At 61.2% G+C, this 15,958-nt stretch overlaps 1 protein-coding gene across 1 annotated transcript in view; it reads right to left on the bottom strand.

The window, feature by feature from the left end:
- The window catches only part of LOC121275037 (polyhomeotic-like protein 1), a gene marked incomplete at its 3' end in the record, with an annotated part of 273,630 nt that overhangs the window by 64,503 nt on the left and 193,169 nt on the right, over window positions 1-15,958 (bottom strand). The window contains exons 8-10 of the mRNA XM_041182427.1: window positions 4,713-4,939; window positions 2,062-2,167; window positions 752-860 (exon numbers count right to left, since the gene is read on the bottom strand). Of these exons, the coding sequence (XP_041038361.1) occupies window positions 752-860; window positions 2,062-2,167; window positions 4,713-4,939 (442 nt within the window). The remainder of the gene's footprint in view (window positions 1-751; window positions 861-2,061; window positions 2,168-4,712; window positions 4,940-15,958) is intronic.

Raw genomic sequence — 15,958 nt, 5'->3', positions numbered from 1 at the left:
GATGGGGGTCAGTGTCTCGCGGGGATGGGTGTCAGTGGGATGGGGGTCAGTGCCCCGCGGGGATGGGGGTCAGTGGGATGGGGGTCAGGGGAATGGGGGTCAGTGCCTCACGGGGATGGGGGTCAGGGGGATGGGGGTCAGTGTCTCGCGGGGATGGGGGTCAGTGTCTCGCGGGGATGGGGGTCACGGGGATGGGGGTCAGGGGGATGAGGGTCAGTGTCTCGCGGGGATGGGTGTCAGTGGGATGGGGGTCAGTGCCTCGCGGGGATGGGGGTCAGGGGGATGGGGGTCAGTGCCTCGCGGAGATCCAGCTGGGACCACATGGGATCCGGACAGCGCCCTCAGAGCCTGGAGTTCACCTTTGGTGGGGCAGTGGGAGGGGCTGAGGGGGGGTCACCCTCTGGGGGAGGGGCTCGGGGTCACCACCTGGGGGTGGGGGCTGGGGTCACACCCGTGGGGGAGGGGCTGGGGGGGTCACCCCCTGGGGGAGGGGCTGGGGTGGTCACCTCGTGGGGGAGGGGCTGCGGGGTCACCCCCGGGGGGAGGGGCTGCGGGGTCACCCCCGGGGGGAGGGGCTGCGGGGTCACCCCCTGGGGGAGGGGCTGTGGGGTCACCTCATGGGGGCGGGGCTGGGGGTCACCCCCTGGGGGATGGGCTGGGGGTGACCCCGTGGGGGAGGGGCTGGGGGTGACCCCGTGGGGGAGGGGCTGGGGAGTCACCCTCAGGTGTAGCAGGTGCCCTTTGACCTTACCTCTTCGCACAGGCCATTGAGCAGAATCGCTTTGACCTCTTGAACTTCTCGGCCTGTTCGAGCCGCCCACAGAATTCACATTTCAGTAACTCCGGTGTGACCTCTGACCCTGAAACAAGTGGAAACCTTTAACCTCTGACCCTGAAACACAGGGAAACCATTAACCCACAACGCTGAGGCAAGGGAAAGCCATTAACCCCCGACCATGAGACAAGGGGAAGCCTTTAACCCCTGACCCTGAGATAAGGGGAAGCCTTTAACCCCTGACCCTGAGATAAGGGGAAGCCTTTAACCCCTGACCCTGAAGCACGGGCAAGCCTTTAACCCCCTTCCCTGAGGCACGGGGAACCTTTAACCCTGAGACAAGGGGGAACCTTTAACCCCCGACCCTGAAACAAGCAGAAACCTTTAACCTCTGACCCTGAAACACATGGAAACCTTTAAGCCCCGACCCTGAAACAAGGGGAGGCCTTTAATCCCCGACCCTGAGGCAAGGGGGAACCTTTAAACCCCAACCTGAGGCAAGGGTGAACCTTTAACCCCCGACCCTGAGACAAGGGTGAACCTTTAACCCCTGACCCTGAGACAAGGGTGAACCTTTAACCCCTGACCCTGAGACAAGGGTGAACCTTTAACCCCTGACCCTGAGGCAAGGGTGAACCTTTAACCCCCGACCCTGAGGCAAGGGTGAACCTTTAACCCCCGACCCTGAGGCAAAGGGTAACCTTTAACCCCCGACCCTGAGACAAGGGGTAACCTTTAACCGTGACCCTGAGACAAGGGGGAACCTTTAACCCGTGACCCTGAGACAAGGGGGAACGTATAACCCCTGACCCCGAGACAAGGGGAAATCTTTAAACCCTGACCCGAAACAAGGGGGTACGTTTAACCCCTGACCCTGAGACAAGGGGTAACCTTTAACCGTGACCCTGAGACAAGGGGAAATCTTTAACCGCCCACCCTGAGACAATGGTGACCTTTAACCCCTGACCCTGAAAGAATACAAAAGACACTCTGAACTGCAGCAAGCGCAGGGAAATGTAACATCAAACACGACGTCTGACACACCTTCCGTCACCGACCCCGTCTCCGCCAGCCCACCCAAAGCCCCCACCCCACCCCCCACTGCCCACATGTTGGCAGGCGGAGAGGTCGCCCACAGGGTCAGAGGGTGATTGCCCCCCACCACCACCCCCCACCCCCCCCCGGTGTCCGCGGCTGGGGTTAATCCCGCCTCCCCGCAGGGTGAGAGGTCAGAGGGTGATGTGGACGGACAGGCGAGAGGGAGGGTTTATGAGGAAGACGGGCACCTTCTTGCTGAAGAGGCTCCTTCTCCAGGTGAAGGGTCTCGGGCTGGAGGACAGGAGGTTCCTGCTGCTTCTGTTTATTGTCTGCAGCGGCCAAGAGGGAATCCACCTGGAGAGAGATAGAGAGAAACCCAGAGATCACTCAACATGACAACTTACACAGGCAGAGGGAGGGAGCTTTACCCTGTACCTAACCCCGTGCTGTACCTGTCCTGGGAGTGTTTGATGGGGACAGTGTAGAGGGAGATTTACTCTGTATCTAACCCCGTGCTGTACCTGTCCTGGGAGTGTTTGATGGGGACAGTGTAGAGGGAGATTTACTCTGTATCTAACCCCGTGCTGTACCTGTCCTGGGAGTGTTTGATGGGGACAGTGTAGAGGGAGATTTACTCTGTATCTAAACCCGTGCTGTACCTGTCCTCTGAGGGTTTGATGGGGACGGTGTAGAGGGAGATTTACTCTGTATCTAACCCCGTGCTGTACCTGTCCTCTGAGTGTTTGATGGGGACGGTGTAGAGGGAGATTTACTCTGTATCTAACCCCGTGCTGTACCTGTCCTGGGAGTGTTTGATGGGGACAGTGTAGAGGGAGCTTTACTCTGTATCTAACCCCGTGCTGTACCTGTCTTGGGAGTGTTTAATGGGGACGGTGTAAAGGGAGATTTACTCTGTATCTAACCCTATGCTGTACCTGTCCCGGGAGTGTTTGATGGGGACGGTGTAGAGGGAGATTTACTCTGTATCTAACCCCGTGCTGTACCTCTCCTGGGAGTGTTTGATGGGGACAGTGTAGAGGGAGATTTACTCTGTATCTAACCCCGTGCTGTACCTGTCCTGGGAGTGTTTGATGGGGACGGTGCAGAGGGAGATTTACTCTGTATCTAACCCCGTGCTGTACCTGTCTTGGGAGTGTTTAATGGGGACGGTGTAAAGGGAGATTTACTCTGTATCTAACCCCGTGCTGTACCTGTCCTTGGAGTGTTTGATGGGGACGGTGTAGAGGGAGCTTTACTCTGTATCTAACCTCGTGCTGTACATGTCCTGGGAGTGTTTAATGGGGACGGTGTAAAGGGAGATTTACTCTGTATCTAACTCCGTGCGGTACCTGTCCTGGGAGTGTTTGATGGGGACAGTGTAGAGGGAGATTTACTCTGTATCTAACCCCGTGCTGTATCTGTCCTGGGAGTGTTTGATGGGGACAGTGTAGAGGGAGCTTTACTCTGTATCTAACCCCGTGCTGTACCTGTCCTGGGAATGTTTGATGGGGACAGTGTTGAGGGAGATTTACTCTGTATCTAACCCTATGCTGTACCTGTCCTGGGAATGTTTGATGGGGACAGTGTTGAGGGAGATTTACTCTGTATCTAACCCTATGCTGTACCTGTCCTGGGAGTGTTTGATGGGGACGGGGTAGAGGGAGATTTACTCTGTATCTAACCCCGTGCTGTACCTGTCCTGGGAGTGTTTGATGGGGACAGTGTAGAGGGAGATTTACTCTGTATCTAACCCCGTGCTGTACCTGTCCTGGGAGTGTTTGATGGGGACGGTGTAGAGGGAGATTTACTCTGTATCTAACCCCGTGCTGTACCTGTCCTGGGAGTGTTTGATGGGGACGGTGTAGAGGGAGATTTACTCTGTATCTAACCCCGTGCTGTACCTGTCCTGGGAGTGTTTGATGGGGACGGTGTAGAGGGAGATTTACTCTGTATCTAACCCCGTGCTGTACCTGTCCTGGGAGTGTTTGATGGGGACAGTGTAGAGGGAGCTTTACTCTGTATCTAACCCCGTGCTGTACCTGTCCTGGGAGTGTTTGATGGGGACAGTGTACAGGGAGATTTACTCTGTATCTAACCCCGTGCTGTACCTGTCCTGGGTGTGTTTGATGGGGACAGTGTAGAGGGAGATTTACTCTGTATCTAACCCCGTGCTGTACCTGTCCTGGGTGTGTTTGATGGGGACAGTGTAGAGGGAGATTTACTCTGTATCTAACACCGTGCTGTACCTGTCCTGGGAGTGTTTGATGGGGACGGTGTAGAGGGAGATTTACTCTGTATCTAACCCCGTGCTGTACCTGTCCTGGGAGTGTTTGATGGGGACGGTGTAGAGGGTGATTTACTCTGTATCTAACCCCGTGCTGTACCTGTCCTGGGAGTGTTTGATGGGGACGGTGTAGAGGGAGCTTTACTCTGTATCTAACCCCGTGCTGTACCTGTCTTGGGAGTGTTTAATGGGGACGGTGTAAAGGGAGATTTACTCTGTATCTAACCCTATGCTGTACGTGTCCTGGGAGTGTTTGATGGGGACAGTGTAGAGTGAGATTTACTCTGTATCTAACCCCGTGCTGTACCTGTCCTGGGAGTGTTTGATGGGGACGGTGTAGAGGAAGCTTTACTCTGTATCTAACCCTGTGCTGTACCTGTCCTGGGAGTGTTTGATGGGGACAGTGTAGAGTGAGATTTACTCTGTATCTAACCCCGTGCTGTCCCTGTCCTGGGAGTGTTTGATGGGGACATTGTAGAGGGAGCTTTACTCTGTATCTAACCCCGTGCTGTACCTGTCCTGGGAGTATTTGATGGGGACAGTGTAGAGAGAGATTTACTCTGTATCTAACCCCGTGCTGTACCTGTCCTGGGAGTGTTTGATGATGATACTCACTGGGAAAGGTTCAGCTCCCTCCTGGATGACAAAGCCCTCGATGACGTGGGTCAGGATGTGAGGTTTTACAATGGCCTGTGGTGGTTTGATGTCTCCTCCGTACCGAGTGTTGACCTTCAGGAGAGTGGGGGCGTTGAGGGAGCTGATGGAGGTCAGGACAGGGGGACCTGAATGGATCACCTCCCCTTTGGCTGTGGGAACCAAACCAGCAACGGTGTTAGTGACAGCTCAACATGCGAGTCCTCCCTCCCTCACTCCCCACCCTCCTCACTCCCCACCCTCCTCACTCCCCACCCTCCTCACTCCCCACCCTCCTCACTCCCTACCCTCCTCACTCCCCACCCTCCTCACTCCCCACCCTCCTCACTCCCCTCCCTCCTCACTCCCCACCCTCCTCACTCCCCACCCTCCTCACTCCCCACCCTCCTCACTCCCTACCCTCCTCACTCCCCACCCTCCTCACTCCCCACCCTCCTCACTCCCCACCCTCCTCACTCCCCACCCTCCTCACTCCCCACCCTCCTCACTCCCCACCCTCCTCACTCCCCTCCCTCCTCACTCCCCACCCTCCTCACTCCCCACCCTCCTCACTCCCCACCCTCCTCACTCCCCACCCTCCTCACTCCCCACCCTCCTCACTCCCCTCCCTCCCTCACTCCCCACCCTCCTCACTCCCCTCCCTCCTCACTCCCCACCCTCCTCACTCCCCTCCCTCCTCACTCCCCACCGTCCTCACTCCCCTCCCTCCTCACTCCCCACCCTCCTCACTCCCCACCCTCCTCACTCCCCACCCTCCTCACTCCCCACCCTCCTCACTCCCTACCCTCCTCACTCACCACCCTCCTCACTCCCCACCCTCCTCACTCCCCACCCTCCTCACTCCCCTCCTCCTCACTCCCCACCCTCCTCACTCCCCACCCTCCTCACTCCCCACCCTCCTCACTCCCCACCCTCCTCACTCCCCTCCCTCCTCACTCCCCACCCTCCTCACTCCCCACCCTCCTCACTCCCCTCCCTCCCTCACTCCCCACCCTCCTCACTCCCCACCCTCCTCACTCCCCACCCTCCTCACTCCCCACCCTCCTCACTCCCCACCCTCCTCACTCCCCACCCTCCTCACTCCCCACCCTCCTCACTCCCCTCCCTCCTCACTCCCCACCCTCCTCACTCCCCTCCCTCCTCACTCCCCACCCTCCTCACTCCCCACCCTCCTCACTCCCCACCCTCCTCACTCCCCACCCTCCTCACTCCCCACCCTCCTCACTCCCCACCCTCCTCACTCCCCACCCTCCTCACTCCCCTCCCTCCTCACTCCCCACCCTCCTCACTCCCCACCCTCCTCACTCCCCACCCTCCTCACTCCCCACCCTCCTCACTCCCCACCCTCCCTCCTGTCCCTCACTCACCTCCCCCCTCCCACCCCTCCCCTCCCCTCCCTCCCTCACTCACCCCATCCCCTTTCTCCTCCCTCACCCCGTCCCCTTTCTCCTGCCTCGTTCCCTCCCTCGCTCCCTCATTATTCCCCCACTCTCTCCCCTCCCACTCCCAACTCAGCCCCTCCCTAATTCGCACTCCCCTTCTCTACTCCGCCCTCTCTCCCTCTACTCCCCCTCTCCCTCCTCCGCCCTCTCTCTCTCTACTCCCCCTCTCCCTCCTCCGCCCTCTCTCCCTCTACTCCCCCTCTCCCTCCTCCGCCCTCTCTCTCTCTACTCCCCCTCTCCCTCCTCCGCCCTCTCTCTCTCTACTCCCCCTCTCCCTCCTCCGCCCTCTCTCTCTCTACTCCCCCTCTCCCTCCTCCGCCCTCTCTCTCTCTACTCCCCTTCTCTACTCCGCCCTCTCTCTCTCTACTCCCCCTCTCCCTCCTCCGCCCTCTCTCTCTCTACTCCCCCTCTCCCTCCTCCGCCCTCTCTCTCTCTACTCCCCCTCTCCCTCCTCCGCCCTCTCTCTCTCTACTCCCCTTCTCTACTCCGCCCTCTCTCTCTCTACTCCCCCTCTCCCTCCTCCGCCCTCTCTCTCTCTACTTCCCTCTCTCCCTCCTCCGCCCTCTCTCTCTCTACTCCCCCTCTCCCTCCTCCGCCCTCTCTCTCTCTACTCCCCTCTCCCTCCTCCGCCCTCTCTCTCTCTACTCCCCCTCTCCCTCCTCCGCCCTCTCTCTCTCTACTTCCCCCTCTCCCTCCTCCGCCCTCTCTCTCTCTACTCCCCCTCTCCCTCCTCCGCCCTCTCTCTCTCTACTCCCCCTCTCCCTCCTCCGCCCTCTCTCTCTCTACTCCCCCTCTCCCTCCTCCGCCCTCTCTCCTCTACTCCCCCTCTCCCTCCTCCGCCCTCTCTCCTCTACTCCCCCTCTCCCTCCTCCGCCCTCTCTCTCTCTACTCCCCCTCTCCCTCCTCCGCCCTCTCTCTCTCTACTCCCCCTCTCCCTCCTCCGCCCTCTCTCTCTCTACTTCCCCCTCTCCCTCCTCCGCCCTCTCTCTCTCTACTCCCCTTCTCTACTCCGCCTCTCTCTCTCTACTCCCCTCTCCCTCCTCCGCCCTCTCTCTCTCTACTCCCCCTCTCCCTCCTCCGCCCTCTCTCTCTCTCTACTCCCCCTCTCCCTCCTCCGCCCTCTCTCTCTCTACTCCCCCTCTCCCTCCTCCGCCCTCTCTCTCTCTACTCCCCCTCTCCCTCCTCCGCCCTCTCTCTCTCTACTCCCCCTCTCCCTCCTCCGCCCTCTCTCTCTCTACTCCCCCTCTCCCTCCTCCGCCCTCTCTCTCTCTACTCCCCTTCTCTACTCCGCCCTCTCTCTCTCTACTCCCCCTCTCCCTCCTCCGCCCTCTCTCTCTCTACTCCCCCTCTCCCTCCTCCGCCCTCTCTCTCTCTACTCCCCCTCTCCCTCCTCCGCCCTCTCTCTCTCTACTCCCCCTCTCCCTCCTCCGCCCTCTCTCTCTCTACTCCCCTTCTCTACTCCGCCCTCTCTCTCTCTACTCCCCTCTCCCTCCTCCGCCCTCTCTCTCTCTACTCCCCTCTCCCTCCTCCGCCCTCTCTCTCTCTACTCCCCCTCTCCCTCCTCCGCCCTCTCTCTCTCTACTTCCCCCTCTCCCTCCTCCGCCCTCTCTCTCTTCTACTCCCCCTCTCCCTCCTCCGCCCTCTCTCTCTCTACTCCCCTCTCCCTCCTCCGCCCTCTCTCTCTCTACTCCCCTTCTCTACTCCGCCCTCTCTCTCTCTACTCCCCCTCTCCCTCCTCCGCCCTCTCTCTCTCTACTCCCCTCTCCCTCCTCCGCCCTCTCTCTCTCTACTCCCCCTCTCCCTCCTCCGCCCTCTCTCTCTCTACTCCCCCTCTCCCTCCTCCGCCCTCTCTCTCTCTACTCCCCCTCTCCCTCCTCCGCCCTCTCTCTCTCTACTCCCCTTCTCTACTCCGCCCTCTCTCTCTCTACTCCCCCTCTCCCTCCTCCGCCCTCTCTCTCTCTACTCCCCCTCTCCCTCCTCCGCCCTCTCTCTCTCTACTCCCCCTCTCCCTCCTCCGCCCTCTCTCTCTCTACTCCCCCTCTCCCTCCTCCGCCCTCTCTCTCTCTACTCCCCCTCTCCCTCCTCCGCCCTCTCTCTCTCTACTCCCCCTCTCCCTCCTCCGCCCTCTCTCTCTCTACTCCCCCTCTCCCTCCTCCGCCTCCTCTCTCTCTACTCCCCTTCTCTACTCCGCCCTCTCTCTCTCTACTCCCCTCTCCCTCCTCCGCCCTCTCTCTCTCTACTCCCCCTCTCCCTCCTCCGCCCTCTCTCTCTCTACTCCCCCTCTCCCTCCTCCGCCCTCTCTCTCTCTACTCCCCCTCTCCCTCCTCCGCCCTCTCTCTCTCTACTCCCCTTCTCTACTCCGCCCTCTCTCTCTCTACTCCCCCTCTCCCTCCTCCGCCCTCTCTCTCTCTACTCCCTCTCTCCCTCCTCCGCCCTCTCTCTCTCTCTACTCCCCCTCTCCCCCTCCGCCCTCTCTCTCCTCTACTCCCCCTCTCCCTCCTCCGCCCTCTCTCTCTCTACTCCCCCTCTCCCTCCTCCGCCCTCTCTCTCTCTACTCCCCCCTCTCCCTCCTCCGCCCTCTCTCTCCTCTACTCCCCCTCTCCCTCCTCCGCCCTCTCTCTCTCTACTCCCCCTCTCCCTCCTCCGCCCTCTCTCTCTCTACTCCCCCTCTCCCTCCTCCGCCCTCTCTCTCTCTACTCCCCCTCTCCCTCCTCCGCCCTCTCTCTCTCTACTCCCCCTCTCCCTCCTCCGCCCTCTCTCTCTCTACTCCCCCTCTCCCTCCTCCGCCCTCTCTCTCTCTACTCCCCCTCTCCCTCCTCCGCCCTCTCTCTCTCTACTCCCCCTCTCCCTCCTCCGCCCTCTCTCTCCTCTACTCCCTTCTCTACTCCGCCCTCTCTCTCTCTACTCCCCCTCTCCCTCCTCCGCCCTCTCTCTCTCTACTCCCCCTCTCCCTCCTCCGCCCTCTCTCTCTCTACTCCCCCTCTCCCTCCTCCGCCCTCTCTCTCTCTACTCCCCCTCTCCCTCCTCCGCCCTCTCTCTCTCTACTCCCCTTCTTCTACTCCGCCCTCTCTCTCTCTACTCCCCCCTCCTCTCCTCCTCCGCCCTCTCTCTCTCTACTCCCCCTCTCCCCTCCGCCCTCTCACTCTCTACTCCCCCTCTCCCTCCTCCGCCCTCTCTCTCTCTACTCCCCCTCTCCCTCCTCCGCCCTCTCCTCTCTACTCCCCCCCTCCCTCCTCCGCCCTCTCTCTCTCTACTCCCCCTCTCCCTCCTCCGCCCTCTCTCTCTCTACTCCCCCTTCTCTACTCCGCCCTCTCTCTCTCTACTCCCCCTCTCCCTCCTCCGCCCTCTCTCTCTCTACTTCCCTCTCTCCCTCCTCCGCCCTCTCTCTCTCTACTCCCCCTCTCCCTCCTCCGCCCTCTCTCTCTCTACTCCCCTCTCCCTCCTCCGCCCTCTCTCTCTCTACTCCCCCTCTCCCTCCTCCGCCCTCTCTCTCTCTACTCCCCCTTCTCCTACTCCGCCCTCTCTCTCTCTACTCCCCCTCTCCCTCCTCCGCCCTCTCTCTCTCTACTCCCCCCTCTCCCTCCTCCGCCCTCTCTCTCTCTACTCCCCCTCTCCCTCCTCCGCCCTCTCTCTCTCTACTCCCCCTCTCCCTCCTCCGCCCTCTCTCTCTCTACTCCCCCTCTCCCTCCTCCGCCCTCTCTCTCTCTACTCCCCCTCTCCCTCCTCCGCCCTCTCTCTCTCTACTCCCCCTCTCCCTCCTCCGCCCTCTCTCTCTCTACTCCCCTTCTCTACTCCGCCCTCTCTCTCTCTACTCCCCCTCTCCCTCCTCCGCCCTCTCTCTCTCTACTCCCCCTCTCCCTCCTCCGCCCTCTCTCTCTCTACTTCCCCCTCTCCCTCCTCCGCCCTCTCTCTCTCTACTCCCCTCTCTCCTCCTCCGCCCTCTCTCTCTCTACTCCCCTCTCCTCCTCCGCCCTCTCTCTCTCTACTCCCCCTCTCCCTCCTCCGCCCTCTCTCTCTCTACTCCCCTCTCCCTCCTCCGCCCTCTCTCTCTCTACTCCCCCTCTCCCTCCTCCGCCCTCTCTCCTCTACTTCCCCCTCTCCCTCCTCCGCCCTCTCTCTCTCTACTCCCTCTCTCCCTCCCCTCGCCCTCTCTCCCTCTCCCCCTCTCCCTCCTCCGCCCTCTCTCCTCTCTACTCCCCCTCTCCCTCCTCCGCCTCTCTCTCTCTCGTACTCCCCCTCTCCCTCCTCCGCCCTCTCTCTCTCTACTCCCCTCTCCCTCCTCCGCCCTCTCTCCCTCTACTCCCCCTCTCCCTCCTCCGCCCTCTCTCTCTCTACTCCCCCTCTCCCTCCTCCGCCCTCTCTCCCTCTACTCCCCTCTCCCTCCTCCGCCCTCTCTCTCTCTACTCCCCCTCTCCCTCCTCCGCCCCTCTCTCTCTACTCCCCCCTCTCCCTCCTCCGCCCTCTCTCTCTCTACTCCCCTCTCTCCCTCCTCCGCCCTCTCTCTCTCTACTCCCCCTCTCCCTCCTCCGCCCTCTCTCTCTCTACTCCCCCTCTCCCTCCTCCGCCCTCTCTCTCTCTACTCCCCTCTCCCTCCTCCGCCCTCTCTCTCCTCTACTCCCCCTCTCCCTCCTCCGCCCTCTCTCTCTCTACTCCCCCTCTCCCTCCTCCGCCCTCTCTCCTCTCTACTTCCCCCTCTCCCTCCTCCGCCCTCTCTCTCTCTACTCCCCCTCTCCCTCCTCCGCCCTCTCTCTCTCTACTCCCCCTCTCCCTCCTCCGCCCTCTCTCTCTCTACTCCCCCTCTCCCTCCTCCGCCCTCTCTCTCTCTACTCCCCCTCTCCCTCCTCCGCCCTCTCTCCTCTACTCTCTACTCCCCCTCTCCCTCCGCCGCCCCTCTCTCTCTCTACTACCCCTCTCCCTTCCTCGCCCTCGGCTCTCTCTCTACGTCCCCCTCTCCCTCCTCCGCCCTCTCTCTCTCTACTCCACCTCTCCTCCTGCCTCTCGCCCTCTCTCTCTTACTCCCCCTCGCCCTCTCTCCGCCCTCTCTCGCGTCTACTCCCCCTCTCCCTCCTCCGCCCTCTCTCTCTCTACTTCCCCCTCTCCCTCCTCCGCCCTCTCTCTCTCTACTTCCCCTCTCCCTCCTCCGCCCTCTTCTCTCTCTACATCCCCCTCTCCCTCCTCCGCCTCTCTCTCTCTACTCCCCCTCTCCCGTCCTCCGCCCTCTCTCTCTCTACTCCCCTCTCCCCTCCTCCGCCCTCTCTCTCTCTACTCCCCCTCTCCCTCCCTCCGCCCTCTCTCCCTCTACTCCCCTCTCCCTCCTCCGCCCTCTCTCTCTCTACTCCCCCCTCTCCCTCCTCCGCCCTCTCTCCTCTACTCCCCCTCGCGCCCTCCTCGCCCTCTCTCTCTCTACTCCCCTCTCCTCCTCCGCCCTCTCTCTCTCTACTCCCCCTCTCCCTCCTCCGCCCTCTCTCTCTCTACTCCCCTCTCCCTCCTCCGCCCTCTCTCCTCTCTTACTCCCCTCTCCCTCCTTCCCCCTCTCTCTCTCTACTCCCCCTCTCCCTCCTCCGCCCTCTCTCTCTCTACTCCCCCTCTCCCTCCTCCGCCCTCTCTCTCTCTACTCCCCCTCTCCCTCCTCCGCCCTCTCTCTCTCTACTCCCCCTCTCCCTCCTCCGCCCTCTCTCTCTCTACTCCCCCTCTCCCTCCTCCGCCCTCTCTCTCTCTACTCCCCCTCTCCCTCCTCCGCCCTCTCTCTCTCTACTCCCCCTCTCCCTCCTCCGCCCTCTCTCTCTCTACTCCCCTTCTCTACTCCGCCCTCTCTCTCTCTACTCCCCCTCTCCCTCCTCCGCCCTCTCTCCCTCTACTCCCCCTCTCCCTCCTCCGCCCTCTCTCCCTCTACTCCCCCTCTCCCTCCTCCGCCCTCTCTCTCTCTACTCCCCCTCTCCCTCCTCCGCCCTCTCTCTCTCTACTCCCCCTCTCCCTCCTCCGCCCTCTCTCCTCTACTCCCCCTCTCCCTCCTCCGCCCTCTCTCTCTCTACTCCCCCTCTCCCTCCTCCGCCCTCTCTCTCTCTACTCCCTCTCTCCCTCCTCCGCCCTCTCTCTCTCTACTCCCCCTCTCCCTCCTCCGCCCTCTCTCTCTCTACTCCCCCTCTCCCTCCTCCGCCCTCTCTCTCTCTACTCCCCCTCTCCCTCCTCCGCCCTCTCTCTCTCTACTCCCCCTCTCCCTCCTCCGCCCTCTCTCTCTCTACTCCCCCTCTCCCTCCTCCGCCCTCTCTCTCTCTACTCCCCCTCTCCCTCCTCCGCCCTCTCTCTCTCTACTCCCCCTCTCCCTCCTCCGCCCTCTCTCTCTCTACTCCCCCTCTCCCTCCTCCGCCCTCTCTCCTCTACTCCCCCTCTCCCTCCTCCGCCCTCTCTCCCTCTACTCCCCCTCTCCCTCCTCCGCCCTCTCTCTCTCTACTCCCCCTCTCCCTCCTCCGCCCTCTCTCTCTCTACTCCCCCTCTCCCTCCTCCGCCCTCTCTCTCTCTACTCCCCCTCTCCCTCCTCCGCCCTCTCTCTCTCTACTCCCCCTCTCCCTCCTCCGCCCTCTCTCTCTCTACTCCCCCTCTCCCTCCTCCGCCCTCTCTCTCTCTACTCCCCCTCTCCCTCCTCCGCCCTCTCTCTCTCTACTCCCCCTCTCCCTCCTCCGCCCTCTCTCTCTCTACTTCCCCCTCTCCCTCCTCCGCCCTCTCTCTCTCTACTCCCCCTCTCCCTCCTCCGCCCTCTCTCCCTCTACTCCCCCTCTCCCTCCTCCGCCCTCTCTCTCTCTACTCCCCCTCTCCCTCCTCCGCCCTCTCTCTCTCTACTCCCCCTCTCCCTCCTCCGCCCTCTCTCTCTCTACTTCCCCCTCTCCCTCCTCCGCCCTCTCTCCTCTCTACTCCCCCTCTCCCTCCTCCGCCCTCTCTCTCTCTACTCCCCCTCTCCCTCCTCCGCCCTCTCTCTCTCTACTCCCCCTCTCCCTCCTCCGCCCTCTCTCTCTCTACTCCCCCTCTCCCTCCTCCGCCCTCTCTCCCTCTACTCCCCCTCTCCCTCCTCCGCCCTCTCTCTCTCTACTCCCCCTCTCCCTCCTCCGCCCTCTCTCTCTCTACTCCCCCTCTCCCTCCTCCGCCCTCTCTCTCTCTACTCCCCCTCTCCCTCCTCCGCCCTCTCTCTCTCTACTCCCCCTCTCCCTCCTCCGCCCTCTCTCTCTCTACTCCCCCTCTCCCTCCTCCGCCCTCTCTCTCTCTACTCCCCCTCTCCCTCCTCCGCCCTCTCTCTCTCTACTTCCCCCTCTCCCTCCTCCACCCTCTCTCTCTCTACTCCCCCTCTCCCTCCTCCGCCCTCTCTCTCTCTACTCCCCCTCTCCCTCCTCCGCCCTCTCTCTCTCTACTTCCCCCTCTCCCTCCTCCGCCCTCTCTCTCTCTACTCCCCCTCTCCCTCCTCCGCCCTCTCTCTCTCTACTCCCCCTCTCCCTCCTCCGCCCTCTCTCTCTCTACTCCCCCTCTCCCTCCTCCGCCCTCTCTCTCTCTACTCCCCCTCTCCTCCTCCGCCCTCTCTCTCTCTACTCCCCCTCTCCCTCCTCCGCCCTCTCTCTCTCTACTCCCCCTCTCCCTCCTCCGCCCTCTCTCCCTCTACTCCCCCTCTCCCTCCTCCGCCCTCTCTCTCCTCTACTCCCCCCTCTCCTCCTCCGCCCTCTCTCTCTCTACTCCCCCCTCTCCCTCCCTCCTCCGCCCTCTCTCTCTCTACTCCCCCTCTCCCTCCTCCGCCCTCTCTCTCTCTACTCCCCCTCTCCCTCCTCCGCCCTCTCTCTCTCTACTCCCCCTCTCCCTCCTCCGCTCTCTCTCTCTCTACTCCCCCTCTCCCTCCTCCGCCCTCTCTCTCTCTACTCCCCCTCTCCCTCCTCCGCCCTCTCTCTCTCTACTCCGCCTCTCCCTCCTCCGCCCTCTCTCTCTCTACTCCCCCTCTCCCTCCTCCGCCCTCTCTCCCTCTACTCCCCCTCTCCCTCCTCCGCCCTCTCTCCCTCTACTCCCCCTCTCCCTCCTCCGCCCTCTCTCTCTCTACTCCCCCTCTCCCTCCTCCGCCCTCTCTCTCTCTACTCCCCCTCTCCCTCCTCCGCCCTCTCTCTCTCTACTCCCCCTCTCCCTCCTCCGCCCTCTCTCTCTCTACTCCCCCTCTCCCTCCTCCGCCCTCTCTCTCTCTACTCCCCCTCTCCCTCCTCCGCCCTCTCTCTCTCTACTCCCCCTCTCCCTCCTCCACCCTCTCTCTCTCTACTCCCCCTCTCCCTCCTCCGCCCTCTCTCTCTCTACTCCCCCTCTCCCTCCTCCGCCCTCTCTCTCTCTACTCCCCCTCTCCCTCCTCCGCCCTCTCTCTCTCTACTCCCCCTCTCCTCCTCCGCCCTCTCTCTCTCTACTCCCCCTCTCCCTCCTCCGCCCTCTCTCTCTCTACTCCCCCTCTCCCTCCTCCGCCCTCTCTCTCTCTACTCCCCCTCTCCCTCCTCCGCCCTCTCTCTCTCTACTCCCCCTCTCCCTCCTCCGCCCTCTCTCTCTCTACTCCCCCTCTCCCTCCTCCGCCCTCTCTCTCTCTACTCCCCCTCTCCCTCCTCCGCCCTCTCTCTCTCTACTCCCCCTCTCCCTCCTCCGCCCTCTCTCTCTCTACTCCCCCTCTCCCTCCTCCCCCTACTCACCCCCTCTCTCTCTTTGAATCTCCCTGTGTCTCTCTCTCTTTCTCTTCCTGTTATTCTCTCTGTCGCTTTCTCTCACTCTCTTTGCCTCTCTCTCGCTTTAAGACTATGGCCATTCAGCCCATCGAGTCTGCTCCTCTATTCAGTGAGATCATGGCTGATCTGATAATCCTCAATTCCACTTTCCTGCCTTTCCCCCATAACCTTTGATTCCCTTCCTGATTAAAAACCTGTCTATCTCAGCCTTGAATATACTGAATGACCCAGCCTTTTAAACCCTCTGTGGTAAAGAATTCTACAGATTCACTACCCTCTGAGAGAAGAAATTCCTCTTCATCTCTGTCTTAAATGGGTGACCCCTTACTCTGAGATTACACCCTCTGGTCCTAGACTCTCCCACAAGGGGAAACAACCGCTCAGCATCTACCCTGCCAACCCCCCTAAGTATCTTATATCATTCAATAAGGTCGCCTCTCACTCTTCTAAACTCCAATGAGTACAGGCCCAACCTACTCAACCTCCCCTCATAAGAAAATCCCTCCATACCCGGGATCAACCTAGTGAACCTCCTCTGGACTGTCTCCAATGCCAGTACATCTTTCCTTAGATAAGGAGACCAGAACTGTTCTCAGTATTCTAGGTGTGGTCTAACTAGTGCCTTGTACAGTTTTAGCAAGACTTTCTCTATTTTTATACTCCACTCCCTCTGCCTTACAAAAACAGAATTACCTGGAAAAACTCAGCAGGTCTGGCAGCATCAGCGGAGAAGGAAAGAGTTGACGTTTCGAGTCCTCATAACCCTTCAGCAGAACTGAGTGAGTATTAGAAGAGGGGTGAAATATAAGCTGGTTTAAGGTGGGGGGCGGTGGGGGTGGAGAGAAGTTGGGGGGGTGTGTTGTGGTTGTAGGGACAAGCAAGCAGTGATAGGAGCAGATCATCAGAAGATGTCACAGACGGAGGAACAAAGAGGTGTTGAAGGTGGTGATATTATCTAAACGAATGTGCTAATTAAGAATGGATGGTAGGGCACTCGAGGTACAGCTCTAGTGGGGGTGGGGTGGAAAGACTAGCAGGC

The sequence above is a fragment of the Carcharodon carcharias genome (assembly GCF_017639515.1).
Source record: "Carcharodon carcharias isolate sCarCar2 chromosome 40 unlocalized genomic scaffold, sCarCar2.pri SUPER_40_unloc_4, whole genome shotgun sequence".
Taxonomy (NCBI): Eukaryota; Metazoa; Chordata; class Chondrichthyes; order Lamniformes; family Lamnidae; genus Carcharodon; species Carcharodon carcharias.
The sequence above is the reverse complement of the archived record's forward strand: the minus strand, read 5'-3'. Positions and strand labels throughout refer to the sequence as shown.